At 34.9% G+C, this 16039-nt stretch overlaps 3 protein-coding genes across 3 annotated transcripts; 2 read left to right on the top strand and 1 right to left on the bottom strand.

Annotated features, from left to right (window-relative positions):
- Positions 1–1874: 1874 nt before the first annotated feature.
- On the top strand, positions 1875–7382 carry guca1d (guanylate cyclase activator 1d). Its single transcript, XM_067376208.1, has 4 exons — positions 1875–2069; positions 3973–4122; positions 4562–4649; positions 4741–7382. Exons 1-4 carry the CDS (start codon positions 1875–1877, stop codon positions 4878–4880), a joined length of 573 nt encoding a protein of 190 aa, XP_067232309.1. The 3' UTR covers positions 4881–7382.
- Positions 6573–11174, bottom strand: alg8 (ALG8 alpha-1,3-glucosyltransferase). Its single transcript, XM_067376207.1, has 13 exons — positions 11082–11174; positions 10806–10884; positions 10532–10725; positions 10325–10431; positions 10145–10212; positions 9867–9993; positions 9223–9326; positions 9012–9132; positions 8708–8847; positions 8412–8551; positions 8232–8329; positions 8061–8133; positions 6573–7977 (listed from the first exon to the last, which is right to left on the bottom strand). The coding sequence occupies exons 1-13, from the start codon at positions 11168–11170 to the stop codon at positions 7743–7745; spliced, it is 1575 nt and encodes a 524-aa protein (XP_067232308.1). The 5' UTR covers positions 11171–11174; the 3' UTR covers positions 6573–7742.
- Positions 11175–12832: 1658 nt separating this feature from the next.
- On the top strand, positions 12833–15897 carry ccdc90b (coiled-coil domain containing 90B). The gene is made up of 9 exons (XM_067376256.1): positions 12833–13201; positions 13273–13392; positions 13668–13771; positions 13853–13954; positions 14113–14154; positions 14250–14321; positions 14417–14470; positions 14640–14754; positions 14989–15897. Exons 1-9 carry the CDS (start codon positions 13105–13107, stop codon positions 15042–15044), a joined length of 762 nt encoding a protein of 253 aa, XP_067232357.1. The 5' UTR covers positions 12833–13104; the 3' UTR covers positions 15045–15897.
- The last annotated feature ends 142 nt before the right edge of the window (positions 15898–16039 follow it).

The following is a 16039-nucleotide window of genomic DNA, read 5'->3' as shown; positions in this document are numbered from 1 at the left end:
CTTTAGCACCTTTAACAGAATCACTACTACTAATCCCAGAATAGTTTACATGTAGCCTTTTAGAAATGGCAGAAAATTCATGAGTTGAGAGGTTCAGGCTAATGCCCACAATGAATGTTTGAGCTAATGACCACAGTCACTTAATCCCATTTACTGTAGTGGATACAAACCACCTTAATGAAGAGCACGGATCTGCCTCGTCACTTCCAAGTGAGAAAAGTCAGTGATCTGACTGGCAAGTGCACAAAAACAGGTGGGAGATCATCAGGTCATTGTACCAATAGCATTTGCAATGAAGTGTTATGTGACTCCATTATCCATGAAGACATGCCTTCTCACTTTTATATACATTTAATTCAGAGTGCATGTTGGAAAATTCAATTGTAGTGATTGTACATTCTCTATTTTCACTAAACAGTTTGCTTTAGCTTTCACTTTCAAACTAAATATAAAATTTGCAGCTGATTTTTGTTTGAAAAATTAGATATTTTGTAAAATATTTTGCTGATTTGAATAATCTTATTTATATATAAAAAATTCACATTAATTTATGCATAAAAACATTAAATCACAATAAATGTTAAAATAACATACCTATGTGTGACCCTGGACCACAAAACCAGTCGCAAGAATTTTGGCATGATTTTTTTTAAATAAGCTTTCCATTATGGTTTGTTAGGAAAATATTTGACAGAGATACAACTAAAAAATCTAAATATTGAGAAGATCGCCTTTAAAGTTGTCCAAATGAAGTCCTTAGCAATGCATATCCACTCACAAAAATACATTTTTGATACATTTACAGTAGGAAATTTACAAAATATCTTCATAGAACATGGTCTTTACTTAATTTCCTAATGATTTTTGGCATTAAAAAAAAAAAAAAAAAATTGATCATTTTGACCCAATGTATTGCTGCTACAAATATACCTGTGCGACTTATGACTGGTTTTGTGGTCCAGGGTCACATATAAAGTGTAATCACTGATTAAATTAATGAATGCATATTTCTACCATATTGGTTATTTGTTGATATTTGAGGGATTTTATTTACCCATATTGACTGATATTTACAGTTTTTCTCAATCATTTTGGCTCAATTCTCAAATGAGACTTTTATTTCTCAAAACAATAAGTTCAGGTCTTTGAATAATTTGTTTCTTGTTCACATCAGATTTGGATGTGTGCAAAAGAGTAAGTGCAATTGTCTACAATCTAAATGCACATGGCTTGTTGATCAAAACTGATGAGTTGATCCTCAGTGAAACCGCTAAACTCTTCACAACTTCTAAACGTTCTTTCATCGTGTGAGCCTCCACATGCAAAATGATCCACACAGTGACCAAAATCTGTCAAACATGCTTGTATATTCCATAAATACCTGTGACATGGAATATTTGTATGTCTGCTGAATTGGCAAATGGCCTGTGATTATAATGAAATAGAAATAACAATCACAAACCAATCAAGTTTGGAAGCATAGAGTTATCCCTCTGTCTCTCAAGGCCGAGAGATCTACTGTATAAGTGTTAGACCTTAAAAAGAGTTCAAGACCCGTAACAATACCATATTGAGAGGTGTCCTCTAATGCTCTCTGCACCACAATGACCGTGCAAACGGTTCATCTTTAGGCTGAAGGCTGTTACATAAGCCTTCTCTACTCTGTGCCAGTTACTCTTTAAGGGGCCGGTCTTGCAATCATCCCATTAGCAGGAGTTATTTTCAGGTGCTACCTCTTTTTATTGGTACCTGGATCTAATAGGTTCAGTCACTCGACAGTGCGGAGGCCAGTCTGCAGGTCGTTGTCAGAGCTCACAGGCAGCTGCCTGGACCAGCGCTGGAACAGAAGGTGTGCGAGGCTGCAGGGCACAGCCATGGGTAACAAACACACAAGTCTGGATGATATCCTCGCTGAGGACATGCACCACTGGTATAACAAGTTCATGAGGGAGTCTCCATCAGGCCTGATCACGCTTTTTGAGCTCAAGTCCATTCTGGGACTGCAGGGGATGAATGAGGACGCCAGCAGTTATGTGGATCAGGTGTTCTTCACTTTCGACATGGATGGGGTAAGATTGCATTCTCTGGCTATATACTCACATATGATTGTAAAATCATCTTTGAGATTTGTGTGAGATCATCTTTCATAGGCTTGTTACATAACTGTCATTTAGAGCTTGATCTTAAATGGATATTCCAAAAGGGATCAGATGGGTAAAGTAAGGTCAGGTAAACCATTTATCCTATGCACAGCTATTAGTACCTCAGAAAAGGAGGCAAATGTATATCAGATTTGTGAGTTTCTTTGGATAAAAAGTGCTAAATTATACATATAACTTTACTAGGTCTTCTGACCAATATAGAACAAAAGGAAAAAAATCTGGCTGAAATATAAGTAAATATATAATTGATCAAGTCTAGGTTATAATAGTTAAATGAAACTAAAACTAAAACCATAAAAAACAAATTACTCACTAAATTTAATACTCATAACCAATGTGGTAAAAATATGCATTCCTAAATGTATTTATTTTTTGAGTAAAATCTCCAACAAAATGAAAATGAAAAGGGGAAATAAAAAATAAAAATCAATCAAAATATTATCTTAGTTATACTAAAATAACAGGTTCAAATGCCAAAATTAGGGGTGTAAATCGGACAGTTCATCACGGTTCGATACAATATCGATTCTCATAGCCAGCGATTCGATATTTTCCGATACCTCAAAAAGTTCTGTGATACGATAATGATACGATTCGATTCGATCAATATTTTGAGCCTATTTTACACAACCAGTTACATTTTTATCAACTCACAACTGCAACCAAAATATATAACAAACATTTATTTCAAAATTTTTACATCCTGAACCCTGATTGGGTCATCCACAAATAAAAAATTCACACAGTAATCTAATGACAGCTTATGACATGATAACAGTCAAGAAAGTATTTTAGTTCTGTGCTAAAATGTGTAATGTCAAAAAACTGATAAACAAGGAATACATAGCCTACACATTTTATTTTAAATGTATAGCGCAGGTTTTTAATGAAGCAACAACATATTATAGGTAGGACAAAACAAGACAGGCTATTAATATTCTTTCATTGTGCAAATGTATTATAAAGGCTCTAATACAGAGCGGCACAAAGCACTTGTGCGCATCCCGTGTGCAGAATGATGCGCTTGAAGCAACACAGTCACAGTTTATTGACCATATTCTTTCAGTGACAGTTCCATCAACTGTCCCGAGTGTCTTTCACAAGTTCTGAAAGGTAGTTTAAATGAGAATGCACGCTTTGGCGATAACGCATAGACTGATATTGTGTGAAAATGGGGAGAGTGTTAAGACAAAGGTGCCTCTATAATTAGCCCACGGCATTGCATCGATGCATCGGATCGTTAGACATTATTAGATCGATGTATCGATTTATATCGATGTATTGTTACACCCCTAGCCAAAATATATTACAAGGAGACGCAAGAAAATACTTTGACTCAAAATGTATGTTAAGAGTGGATTAGTAAATGCAAAATGTAATTTTTAAAACATTTATTTTGGACATTATAAATATATCTATATTGAAAACAATATATTTTTTAGCATATGGGAAACATGTCAAAAGAGATATAAAAAGACATAACGTGATATGATTTGATGGTGATGAAATATGTGGACGCTACATTTTGCAGTGTAAAAATGGCAATCAGTTTACATTATTGACTGTCAATGTTGACTGTGTTCAGCTTAGAAGAGAAAAGCTTATAACAATGTTACAAAGCTTACATTGGTTCAGGTTAAAAAGCTTAAACAGGTTAAAGCAAGCTAAAGCTAAAAAAAGTACACGATGACCTCACCTGAATCTCCTTAGGGGGACTGTTCATATCAAAACAGCTTAAATGGTCTCTTTGGGATTAAAACATTTTTTTTTTTTTTTTTTTTTACTGTCTCTCTCTTTTTTCCCCCCTTAGGATGGATACATAGATTTTGTGGAATATATCGCTGCTGTTAGCTTAATGCTCAAGGGGGAAATTAACCAGAAACTCAAGTGGTACTTCAAACTTTTTGACCAGGATGGCAATGGGAAAATTGACAGGGATGAATTGGAGACAATATTTACGGTAAGTGAAAGATTCATCAAATACCATAAACCAACCTTCAACAGCTTATTTTCTTTCAGTGTGATGTTACGTTAACGATAATCACTGGATTATCTACATATATATTTGCTTCCACATGAGGTGTTTGTGAACAAACCAAAATAGAAAGGCATTGCTGAAAATGATTCAAAAGGCAGGTCATGGATCAGTCTGCTTAACTTGTAGATGAGCTGATTTAATCCACTTAAAGAACTTGTTCTGTTTCTGTACCTCGGTTTTTGAGATTGACACTTCTTAGTGTGGAAATAGTGTCGCATGTCACATGAGGTTTCATGTTGAGCTGACCTCAGGTGGCTGGTCGGTTACTTCACACAATACTGCAGCAGTTCAGATATTAAAAATGTTCTAGGTATATAGATTTTCATTGATGTTTTTATCTCTTTTTTTTTTTCTAAAACAGGCTATACAAGACATCACAAGAAATCGTGATATTGTGCCAGAGGAAGTAGTGGCCCTTATATTTGAAAAGATTGATGTTAATGGAGAGGGTGAGTACCAGTTAATTCATGAAAGTCCTCATCTGAATGCATTTTTATATTCTAGTGAGTTTATTTCATCTCTTTCTGTTTAAACATTCAGGTGAACTGACGCTGGAGGAGTTTATCGAAGGAGCTAAAGAACATCCTGACATTATGGATATGCTGAATAAACTGATGGACCTCACTCCAGTCCTAATTATTATTGTCGAAGGGCGACAGAAACAAATCAAGGCAAGTTAGGCTGAGTTTACGCCATCTTAAGGACGATGAAAACAAAATAATTCCCCTCTTGAAAATCAAAATGGAGTTTGGCGGTCCAGCTCTTGAGGATCAGATGTAGCTTTCCGTGGCACCGGTGTTTTCCTTGATGGAAAGTTCTCAGACATTTGCTCAATCATGGTGTGATCACGGTGACCCCAGTGGAGATACAAAACCTTTCCTCAGTTGGCGCTGTCCTCAGTTGAACATTGATCCTCTAATGCTATAAGGGGTTCAGGAGACTAAGGAACTGCTGGCAAGACTTAGGAGTGAGCAATGTGTTGCTTTTTAAGGAAAGGCTCAGTTGAGAACACTGAGCACACATCTAGTGACTTTCATTGGTTGAGCACATCATATAATCCATGTACTTGTGCTAGATTGCTCTGAGAGCGATCTCTGAGACAGTCCATTGCCGACGTGGCCTGAATTGCCCTAAAAACTGTGAATTAAGTAACGTATAGAGCAGTGGTTCTCAACTGGTTTTTGCCTACATTTTAGGACATCAAATGGCAGCCCAACGCTGAACAAAAATTTGTAAACGAACAGAGGAATGTTGTATTTTTGATGAAATCCGAGAGGGTTTCAGTGAACAGCGTTGGAGACTGACACAGAAGAGTTTTTTTTTTGCACGCAAAAAGTATTCTCATCGTTTCATAAAATTAAGAATGAATCACTGCAGTCACATGGACTATTTTAACAATGTCTTTACTATCTTTCTGGACCTTGAAAGTGGTAATTGCATTGCAATCTATGGGGAATCCAGACAGCTATCGGATTTCATCAAAAATATCTTAATTTGTGTTTCGAAGATGAATGAATGTCTTAGGGGTTTGGTTTGGAATGAAATGAGGGTAATTAATGACAGAATTTTAATTTTTGGGTGAACTTATCCCTTTAACATATTATTACAATGAACTGCATTGCTGCATCGCTAAATTTGTAACATGACCAGGCTGGAAATGTAACAAATATAGTAGTTTGGCTTTGACCTCAGTATATGGGAATTTGATGAGCATATTTATTTTGCTGTCCGTGACCCATCTGAACAGATCTAAGACCTATTTTTTTGGGTTGCGACCCACAAGTTGAGAACCACTGAAATAACATAATCACAAATACAGCACTTTGTCCGAGGAATGTATCAAACTTACCTGATCAAGTTATCTGACACAGTAGTTACATTTCCACCTATCATTTTAGATGAACTAGCTTTTCAAAACAGTGAAATTAAAAGTTAAAAAAACTTGCAATTGCTCTACTGTTCTAACTGTACTGTTTGGGGTTAATGGGATTTTTTAAGATATATATATGAATACTTAATACTTTTATTATGCCAGGACACATTATAATGTTACAAAAGATTTCTATTTTTAATAATTGCTCTTCTGATGTTTCTTTTTCCCCGTATTGATCTAAGAATGTTGAAAAAATGTATCAGAATGTTACTTGTGCATAAAATCATCATATTAGAATGATTTCTGAAAGACTGGCTGCTGAAAATTCAGCTTTTCCCTAACATTTTAATTACATTTGCAAATATACTCAAACATTGTAAAAATATTTCACAATATTACTGTTCTTACCTTATTTTTTGATCAAATAAATGCAGCCTTGGTATAACAGATTATTTTCATGACAGATTATTATTATTTTTAATAATAATAATCTATAAATATAATGATTATTAATATTTTTAAATTTTACCGACCCCAACCCTATACTTTTGAATGGTAATGCACACATTTAAATGTCAAATTCTGTCATTATATAGAGATCTGCATGTGTTTTAACATTCTTGAGACCTTTGGATAAGCCTTGCATTGAAAAATGCAGGGAAATCACAAAAGGACTCGAAAAGTGCTTTTACATTTTTGGATTATTTAAACAGCATCAATAAGAAATAAGCAGCGAGTTTGAGTATGTGTGTGCGTGTAGACACAGGCTTGCTCCTTTAAAAACATTTAAATTGTGTAACCACAGTATATAGCAGATATAAGTTTGTGAGGAGCTCTGCCAGCATGACATTGTTCAGTTGGATTTACACCAAATACAGATCAGAACTGAGGCAATAAATTGGGAATTCTTCAGTGTGATTTGACTTCCACATAAGGCAAATGTGAACTGTTTTTGATGACTTTGTTTTCTAAATTATGTTCTTTTAATGGAAGCCACAAATTTAAAGCTTTGAGATGCTCATGTTTTCATACTCTGCACTGTACACTTGCCTCCAGTGAGGATTCTCTGTATTTGACCTTTTTCACGTTAGAAATATTTCAGGTAAAAAAACATCAAGTACTTGAATGAGGTATTGTCTTCCTGTCCTTAGAAACAATCAGATAGTATGCCATCTGGTATGAAATATTTATGATGCCTTATTAATAAAATTGTTTATTCAAACCACTGTTTAATTTTATCAGAGACAATAAGAAATGGGTGATTTTTTTTTTTTTTTTCTTAAAGGGTTAGTTCACCCAAAAATGAAAATTCAATCATTAATTACTCACCCTCATGTTGTTCCACAACCGTAAGACCTTTGTTCATCTTCAGAACACAAATTAAGATATTTTTGATCAAATCTGATGGCTCTGTGAGTTACTGAGCAAAGTTTACTGAGCAAAAAAATGTATAGAAACACCTTAAAAAATAAACATTTGTATCCATAGTCTACATTCTATAAAGTAATAAACAACTGAGTCCCGAGATACTCATATCCCACAAACCATCCAACCAATCAAATCCCTAGATATCTACAAATCTTTCATTTTGGTCCAACGAAACATTTTTGTCCAATTAAACAGAAATAACCAGTTAAATAACCAGTAAGCCTAGCCTCTGAAACACGATTCACTGCGTTTTCAACCGTTTAGTGGTGTCTGAACATGTCAGCAATGAAATATATAGTCTGATGAAGGCATATACCACTCCCAGCGCACAGTAAACTGAGGTGAACATCAGAGGGAGGAAGGGGAACGTCTTCTGCCAGACTGTCAGCGGGTAAACAAACTCACAGATGAGCTCCAGAGGAATCAGGCCCAAGAGATACGTGGCTTCCAGCGGGTTCAACAAAGCCCCGCCCTTGCTGAGGAATCAAATGAAGAATGAATTACATTACCAATTGTTTCTTTAAACACCTAGTCCAATAATCCCATTTTAAGTACTGACCTGAACAGCGTTTTTAGGGAAGTTAAACTGAAGATTGTAAACAGCAACATGAGAAATATTTTAATGGGCAACTCTGGAATTGAGAATGGAAAATTTAAGAATTACAATCAGTGATGATGCAAAATGCTCGTTGCGAGATGGTATGTGAGTTTTTTTCTAAATGGGACACACCTTGGGTTGTGAAGAGGAGTGGAAATAGGGAATAATGGCCAGTTATACTGAGGATAAGAAAAGTCCTGGCATCTTCTCTACTCTCCACAGCGAGCAAACTGAAAAACAAGAAACTGTTTTTGAGGGTATGGGCGGCTGGCAGAACATGCTTATGTAAGGATACCATCATCAGACGATCACCTTAAAGGAAGTATGGCCATCAGGATGGCTTTCTCATGTACGTGCCAACCAAACATAAAGGATCCAAGGGCACAAATGACAAGGCAGCGCAAGAATCCTCTAGCTCCATTAGGTCTATGCCATATCCTGAAAAGAGCAGGCTAAAAGGAAAAAAAAGTGGCAAAAATGGTATAAACTTCAGAGTCTGGCAAATCTATAAATCAATTTCTGCTCATTGATCATACTCTGTCAATGGATGAAATGAAGGCCATCCATTTGAATATTCAGATTGACAATGCAAATCACAAAGAACTCACCAATACTGACAGTAACGTACAAGCAAGGGTTGCTAAAGGAGAGACTGAAGGAAGCACAGAGTGCTGAAACTCTTGAACCAGACCACCAGTCATTGAGGCCTTGGGAAGTTTGCTGATGTCAAGCAGTTTCAATTTCACACCTGAATAAGTGAATCAGTAACAATCAGCGTAAAAAATGGGGGCAGTGATTGAATCAATATGTGACAACGCTAGTAATATGAACATACAATCAAATTTTTCTATATATACTGTTTTTATTTCATCTTCAGTAATACCACACCATCGTTTGAGTTACTGAACATACCCAGAATGGAAAAAGCTTTATCTGCAATATTGTAGAGTGCCCAGATGTTTGGTGCCCAGTACGCATGACACAGACCACGCTTGAAGGGGAAAAGTCGTGACAGGACTTGTGGAAGCTGACCCTTTTAAAGATAAATAAAATGTATCAGTGAACATCAGTTATGAAATAGAAACAATTCTTTTTTTAAATGTTAGATATACTGATAACAAACCAGTGCTATAAAAGGTCCAAATGACACTGCAAAAGTAGACAAGACAATAGTTCCTAGTGCTACCAGACGCAAGACACTGAAACTTCTCCACTGCAAAGACCCATCTGAAAAATAAGGGGATTTCACAGACACATTCAGGGGACACCTTAGACTTATATTACATCTTTTAAAAAGAAGTTCTAGGGCACCTTTAAAATGTTAGTTCACCCAAAAATGAAAATTCTGTCATTAATTACTCACCCTCATGTCGTTCCAAACCCATAAGACGTTAATTCATCTTCAGAACACAAATTAATTAATTAATTAATTCTTAATTTGTGTTCCAAAAATGAACTTGGTCTTACGGGTGTAGAACGACATGAGGGTGAGTAATAAATGACAGAATTTTCATTTTTGGGTGAACTAACCCTTTAAACCCAAATGGGATAGAAAAGGACTGGAAGGCCAAGAAAACGTTCAAAATCTGATGATTTTCTGTTTCTCAGAGTTTCTTCCAGGAGGTCACGCTAAATTTTTTTTTACTGATTTTTGCTAAAATAAGCCTTTTTTGTGTACATATTTCCTGTATTTTCTGTTTGTATCTTAATAAATACTATATATTATATAATAATTTATTTTTTCAGGTATTCTGACAAGTTAATTACCTGGATTGTTCTGGGTGAAACAAAAACATCTCAGCAGGAAGATACCGTATGCAGGTGCGATATATAGATATATATGCTTCAAGTTTAGAAGTATTGAAAACAGCAAAGCCCCTTCTAAGTGTCTATTCTGGAAACACACAAAATCATAAATATATTCTGAGCCGAAAACAAAGTCCAAGTCAAACACAAACTAACATTTAAATAAAACACATGTATGACACAAATTCAAATAACATTCCAGAACTCTCTAATTAACACACAGAAATTGCAACGAATACCTGGAAATGTCTTGCTATTGATAGTAGTAGAACACCAAACAGGAAGCCATTATACTGAAAGTGAATATCTGCAGGAATTTAGTCAAGCGAAATTAATTTCAGGTAAGAGAAATGACTCGACTTAGCCACAGCAGGGCATGCACGACTTGACTTATTAATGTGCCAGATCCACAAGGATACGATCAACAATTAGAAGGCCAAAGTTCCACAGCAACAACCCTGTCACGATGAAAGATGGCTTTCCCAGAAGGTCCTTTCCTTTGTCTTCTCGCAAACATTTGAAGCATCTAGAATAGTACAAATGTACTTCAAAAACTACTTTTGTTCAAATTGTGCAAAGATAAGTAATGGTATTTTTAAAATAAGTGTCATGTAGAAGCTACATACTCTTTAACTGCATGAATCAAGACCACATCAGCTGCAATGACGGACAGCCTTTGGAAGAGGACTGTGGCTGGACTTGCATAATTCAGATTCTGAACAACCAGCATCTCCTTATCAAAAAATTGGGCAATATGAGAAAGTCCATATTCAAACCAAGCAAACAGAGGAGGATAATCCAATGTCCACTCAGATGTAGCCTGAAAATATAAAAAATAAACCATAAAATAAAAACCTATTACATAATTGCATAAAAACTGTATGTAATCCACATGACTACCTCATAATACCACTGTGATACTGGCAGACTGTGAGTCAGGGCAAGCCAGTTCCTATGTACTTCAAAGTCCGTAGAGTGGCTGAAATATAGTGATTTTTAATTAAAATATTACATCACATTGACAACAAGTGATGCAAAGGAATTGTTTCCTCTTCGTTAAAGGAGTTCAGAATGAATGAGTCTCGAGTATTTGCTCACTCTTCCGACATACAAGGGGTTTTAACTTTTAATGTGGAGATCACATGAGAGGAAATAATGTGAGAAAAATTCACTTACTAGGCATTTATCAAAAGACATTTGAGAAATGAAACTCCAAGAGCCAAAGCAAAAAACCAGATATGATCGTTGGGCATGGGCGCAGCCATGACAGTTTCTTGGACAGAAGGAAAACTTTATTTCTAAAAGCCGAATTACAACCTTTGGGTTGGCAGAATGTTTCTGACATTAAAATGTTCTCCAGCAGGGGGCGCATGACGGCTCAGAAAGCCTATGCTTTTTTATTGTCTATGCTATGCCCATTTAACTCAAATTTACATATCGGACGTTTTTGGTATCTCGCCGGAGATTTGTAGACTAAAAAGTATCATATTTAAATCTGAAAATTGTAAAGCTGCTCGTTAATATACAAGAGGAAATCCGATCCAAAAAAAAAATAAAATAAAAAATAAATAAAAAATAAATTCTTATCCAGGGATCACAAACAACCGATTGGTCATTTTTTCCAGCGCTGAGAAAAGTCTGAAGTGGATGATAATTTAGTGAATTATAGCATTAGCTGCTTGTTTAAAAAATATTCAGTGAATAGTTGAAAGTTGAAGATTATTATTTAGACCCGTCGTACCTGACCATTTTGAAAACACATGGGCCAAAGAATACACACTAACAAGAAGCGAAATTCAATAGAATAGACCGTTCCATTGAAACACCGGCGCCCAGCAGCCGCCCTGCGCTTCCGCCATTTTGGGGTGAAAGATAGTCAACAGTCCACTAGTTTCTATGGCAATATCAGCTGCTTTGTTAAAAAAATAAAAACGTACATTAAGGCTGAAATCCAACCTGAATGATGACAACACAGAATAAAATACTATCACTAGTGATCATCAAATCCTTTTTACATTTTATTTCACACACTTTGTGTTTAAATCTTACACTTTTTTCACAAAACCTTTTTGCTCTCTAGAAACCCAGTCAGTTTGGGTTAAAATTCTTTAAAAGGTCTAATATTAGCATGAGGCTTATAAACACTGAATTAAAACCAACATATGAAATTAAATTAAGGACATGCATCAGAAAAATTGGGAATGTTGGACAATAAATATAACAGAATATAACAGCTTGTTTTTGCAGTGTTGCCTAATGTATGTTAAAGCAAAAGTGTCCAAAAGTGGGAATTATGCGATAACGGACACAGCAATGCATCATGTATTATAAGATCATGTTTGTAGCGTGATCCATTAAAACGTACAATAGTCGAGTGATACTATTATTACTATTAGCCTACTCCACTAGATCTGAAATATATTGTTCACTGCAAATATGATGATCTTAAATTTATTAATGATTAATTTACTATTAATAAATGTATAAAGTTGCATAAAATGAAAATACTCAATAAAGTAGGCTAACTTGCCTCAGATGGTTGAATGGCTGGATTCCACAACTGATAAAATAAAACATATATAAGACAATACAACATTTACTGTAGGAGCCATACAATTTACTGATGATTAATAAAAAAAAAAAAAAAAATGTTCTTTTGCGCTTCTGATTTGGCTTCTTGATTTTGGGTGCGTAAGATGTGAAGGATTCTATAATGGTCCAGTTCGTATTTTCACCCCATAATGGCGGCCGCGCTACCGGAGCGCCATCTAGTGGCTGTTACCCAAAAAGTATCAGAGTATCATGCTCAGACCGCTAAGCTTTGTTTTGATTCAAACTGCCTTTCTAGTTGTTTATCTATCTCTACCAGTACGTCATCAGTGGTGAAAAACTCCACCTTCTTCACAATCTATCTAAACGGCATCTAGAGTGCGCCAAACCAGGAAACCACATATTAAACGAACATATCTGGAGAGTTTTTTTAATCGATTTGACCCTGAAAGTGTGTGTGTGTGTGTGTGTGTGTCTACTACAGTGTCGTTCTGCCCTGAATGACAGAGGAAGGACGGACAGGAGAGTTCGTGTTGGCTGTTGTTGAGCCATTTGCAAAAAGTGTAGAAGCTAAAGGCACATAACAATTCCCTTGACACATAAATAACCATACATTTTTTAGTCTATCCATATAACAATTTATATAACAATGTCATGTTGGGGAATGTTTATACGGAGACGATACCAGTTCTCCTCTATGTTAAAACTGCATCAACTCAACATCCAACCAATGTGTCATCGGAGAGGTAAGTGTTGTTCGACCGACGGACACAGTACAAGTAAGTATTCAAGGACTTAGACGTATTTTTCCTTTCAGGGTTCCATAAAACCACTGCTGTCAAGACATATGATGTGAGAAAAGTGGAGTTAACGCCACTGGAGCAGAGGAAACTCACGTTTGACTCGCATGCGCTCGTGAAAGAGCTGGAATCCAGCGGTATGATTAACTGACTACAGTAGCATACTTACTACTGACTACTACAGTACTTAAAATCAAAATACTTTATATTTTACTATGTTATGTTGTATTTATTTTCATATAGTTTACTTTAAATTTAATGTATGCATGTAAGGTTAAAATATATATTTGGAATTCAAATTATTTATTTACATTTACTAAGTGTTAGTGCTTATATAGATCTTTAAAAATTGAGCAGTTTTGTTAGATATATTTTTTTTAATTTTACATTCGGCTCTGCACATGTAATTCAGGTTTTGAGAAGAGGCAGGCAGAAGTGATGGTCTCAGCATTGGTGACACTTACTACAGCCAATATGGACATTGTATACAGAGACATGGTCACTGGAGCCCATCAGGTAAATGACTAACAAAACTGCTGTCTGCACATATGACTACTAATGAACCTCAGTGAATGATGGTTTCTTCATTTGTGTTAGGAAATAGCTCTACAACAAATCATGGCTCATCTAGATGCTATCAGGAAAGACATGGTTATCCTGGAGAAGAGTGAATTTGCCAGCTTGCGTTCAGAAAATGCAGTAAGAATAAAGTTTACACCTGCATTTCATCCTTTGTTTTTGGCTCTATAATCAGAATAAATAAAGGACAAAACCTGTTTGTCCACAAAGTAGTAATACTATTTTAAAACGTATTGAAGTTAAATTCAGTTCTTTACCTTTTTAAATATTTCACTCAGAAAATGAAAACAGAGCTGGAGCAAATAAAGAATAGACTACTGGTAGGTAAAGTGTTGTGTGAATTTCAATAATCATTCTGCACAATACATTTGTCTGTTTAATGAAAGCTTTATTTTTTTTTATGTTCACATTGAAGGAAGAAAGTCAAAAAATCAGAGCAGATGCAAAGTTAGACATTAATCTGGAGCGAAGTAGAGTTACAGACATGGTATGTGTATATTACTTGTTAACATTTTAACAGTTTATATTATTTGTTTATTTATTTTTTAAAATTAAATTATTCAAGTATTGTTTTTATTCCAGTTTACAGAACAAGAGAAGAAACTTATGGAGGTTAGAACTGAGTTCCAAAAAATGGTAAGGTTTAAAAATGGACATAATCACACACACAATCACTTCAACTAAGATTTACAAGGAGGAATTTTCTTTTCAGTGTAATTACTTTAATCTTTTATTGCCATTATTCAAAAATGTGTAAACAAATGACATACTAAAGTTAAAGTTCTTTTTAACCTCAATCTTTCAGAATGCAGATATAGAATGTGAAGCAGTGGAAACTTCAAGGAAAATCGATATACAAGTAGCCTCTTTGAAAACCCTCCTGGAATCACTCAAGCTGGAGACCATTAGATATCTTGCAGGTATTTACTGAAGATTCTTTTCAAACACATGACTGCTATCTGTACACATATTTGACTAATGAGTGATTTGTTTGCAAGTCCTTCAGATAAGATGCTGAACTTGATAATAGATAAATTCATCAAGTGCTTTGTTAGTGGCTTAGTTTGTTGATGCAGTTTATATTTTTTTGGGAACAAAGAACATAATCTAAACTGCAAACTGAATTATGTTTTTATGATTATTATTTTTCACAGCATGCATCTTCACCTGCTTGGCACTTGCCTTGGGATTCTATCGTTTCTGGAAATGAATCGTACAAAACTGGGAGAGATTTAAAGTTCTGCCGTTTGTTTTAATCATGCTAATGTATATTTATTTTATTATATTTTTACGTTTCAATATTGCTTGTTTTTCATGTGAGCATCATAAATGTGTTTTTATTATTTCTTTAGACCAGAGGTGCCTAAAATTTTTACTATGAAGGGCCAAAGATCAAATTCGATGAATGGCCATGGGCCAGAATTCAGTGTCGCATTATATCCAACTGTATTATATTATTATTAAAAAAATCACCTCCACATTTCAATTAAAACAAAAATATAAATTAAAAATGAAGTGGCTTTCTTCAATGGCCAGGTTTGGGCATCTCTGCTTTAGACCAAAGTGCATTCACGCCATGTTGGAATTACCAGAACTGCTTATGTATATACCTTGTGACTGCTGCACCACCTGAACAGCTCGGAGTAGAATGTGACTTGTTTAATTACCACATGTTGTGAACGCAGCACAATACCTTTAGTATGTCATATAAATTCCAATAATTGCCTTTTTTTTATATTGCCAATAAATGCTTAAGATTTTGACAATACACTTCTTTTACAATACATAATTTTCAGTTTTTGAAAGATATCTACCAACATTATTTTCTTTCATGCAAGTACAGTTTATAATGAGTTTATACTTTTTTCAAAGAAATTTTTTTTTAAGTGTTAAAAGATTTGATGAGCATGTTTGTATGCATGGACAGGCAAATATCATCTATGTAAAAAGATTTTGGACAATGCCACTTTTTTAATTTGTATAATAACATGTATTTAAAGTCACCATGTAATTCTTGAAAATGCTACATTTTTATGGAATATTAAGGCTTATTAAACCTTACCCAGAAGCTGAATCTGATATTATGGGGTCATTTCATTTAATATCTTAAAGCATAAGATATATATATTAGGGTAAAAGAAATTATCAGTGGAATAAACTATACCCTTACAAAACATAGCACATACTGGTAATATATGTTTGAAT

Source organism: Chanodichthys erythropterus, chromosome 22, assembly GCF_024489055.1.
Source record: "Chanodichthys erythropterus isolate Z2021 chromosome 22, ASM2448905v1, whole genome shotgun sequence".
In the NCBI taxonomy this organism is placed as follows: Eukaryota; Metazoa; Chordata; class Actinopteri; order Cypriniformes; family Xenocyprididae; genus Chanodichthys; species Chanodichthys erythropterus.
The sequence above is the reverse complement of the archived record's forward strand: the minus strand, read 5'-3'. Positions and strand labels throughout refer to the sequence as shown.

What these genes read in the sequence shown, in the direction of transcription:
- alg8 (XM_067376207.1), bottom strand. Translation starts at nt 11,170, where the DNA reads ATGGCTGCGCCCATGCCCAACGATCATATCTGGTTTTTTGCTTTGGCT. An exon ending in TGGCCTTCTAATTGTTGATC is followed by an intron (nt 10,213 to 10,324) that starts GTATCCTTGTGG and finishes AAATTCCTGCAG; the next exon opens with ATATTCACTTTCAGTATAAT. An exon ending in GTACGTTACTGTCAGTATTG is followed by an intron (nt 8,552 to 8,707) that starts GTGAGTTCTTTG and finishes TTTTCCTTTTAG; the next exon opens with CCTGCTCTTTTCAGGATATG.
- guca1d (XM_067376208.1), top strand. Translation starts at nt 1,875, where the DNA reads ATGGGTAACAAACACACAAGTCTGGATGATATCCTCGCTGAGGACATG. An exon ending in TCACTTTCGACATGGATGGG is followed by an intron (nt 2,070 to 3,972) that starts GTAAGATTGCAT and finishes TTCCCCCCTTAG; the next exon opens with GATGGATACATAGATTTTGT. An exon ending in GATTGATGTTAATGGAGAGG is followed by an intron (nt 4,650 to 4,740) that starts GTGAGTACCAGT and finishes TTAAACATTCAG; the next exon opens with GTGAACTGACGCTGGAGGAG.
- ccdc90b (XM_067376256.1), top strand. Translation starts at nt 13,105, where the DNA reads ATGTCATGTTGGGGAATGTTTATACGGAGACGATACCAGTTCTCCTCT. An exon ending in GAACTGAGTTCCAAAAAATG is followed by an intron (nt 14,471 to 14,639) that starts GTAAGGTTTAAA and finishes TCAATCTTTCAG; the next exon opens with AATGCAGATATAGAATGTGA. An exon ending in GACCATTAGATATCTTGCAG is followed by an intron (nt 14,755 to 14,988) that starts GTATTTACTGAA and finishes TATTTTTCACAG; the next exon opens with CATGCATCTTCACCTGCTTG.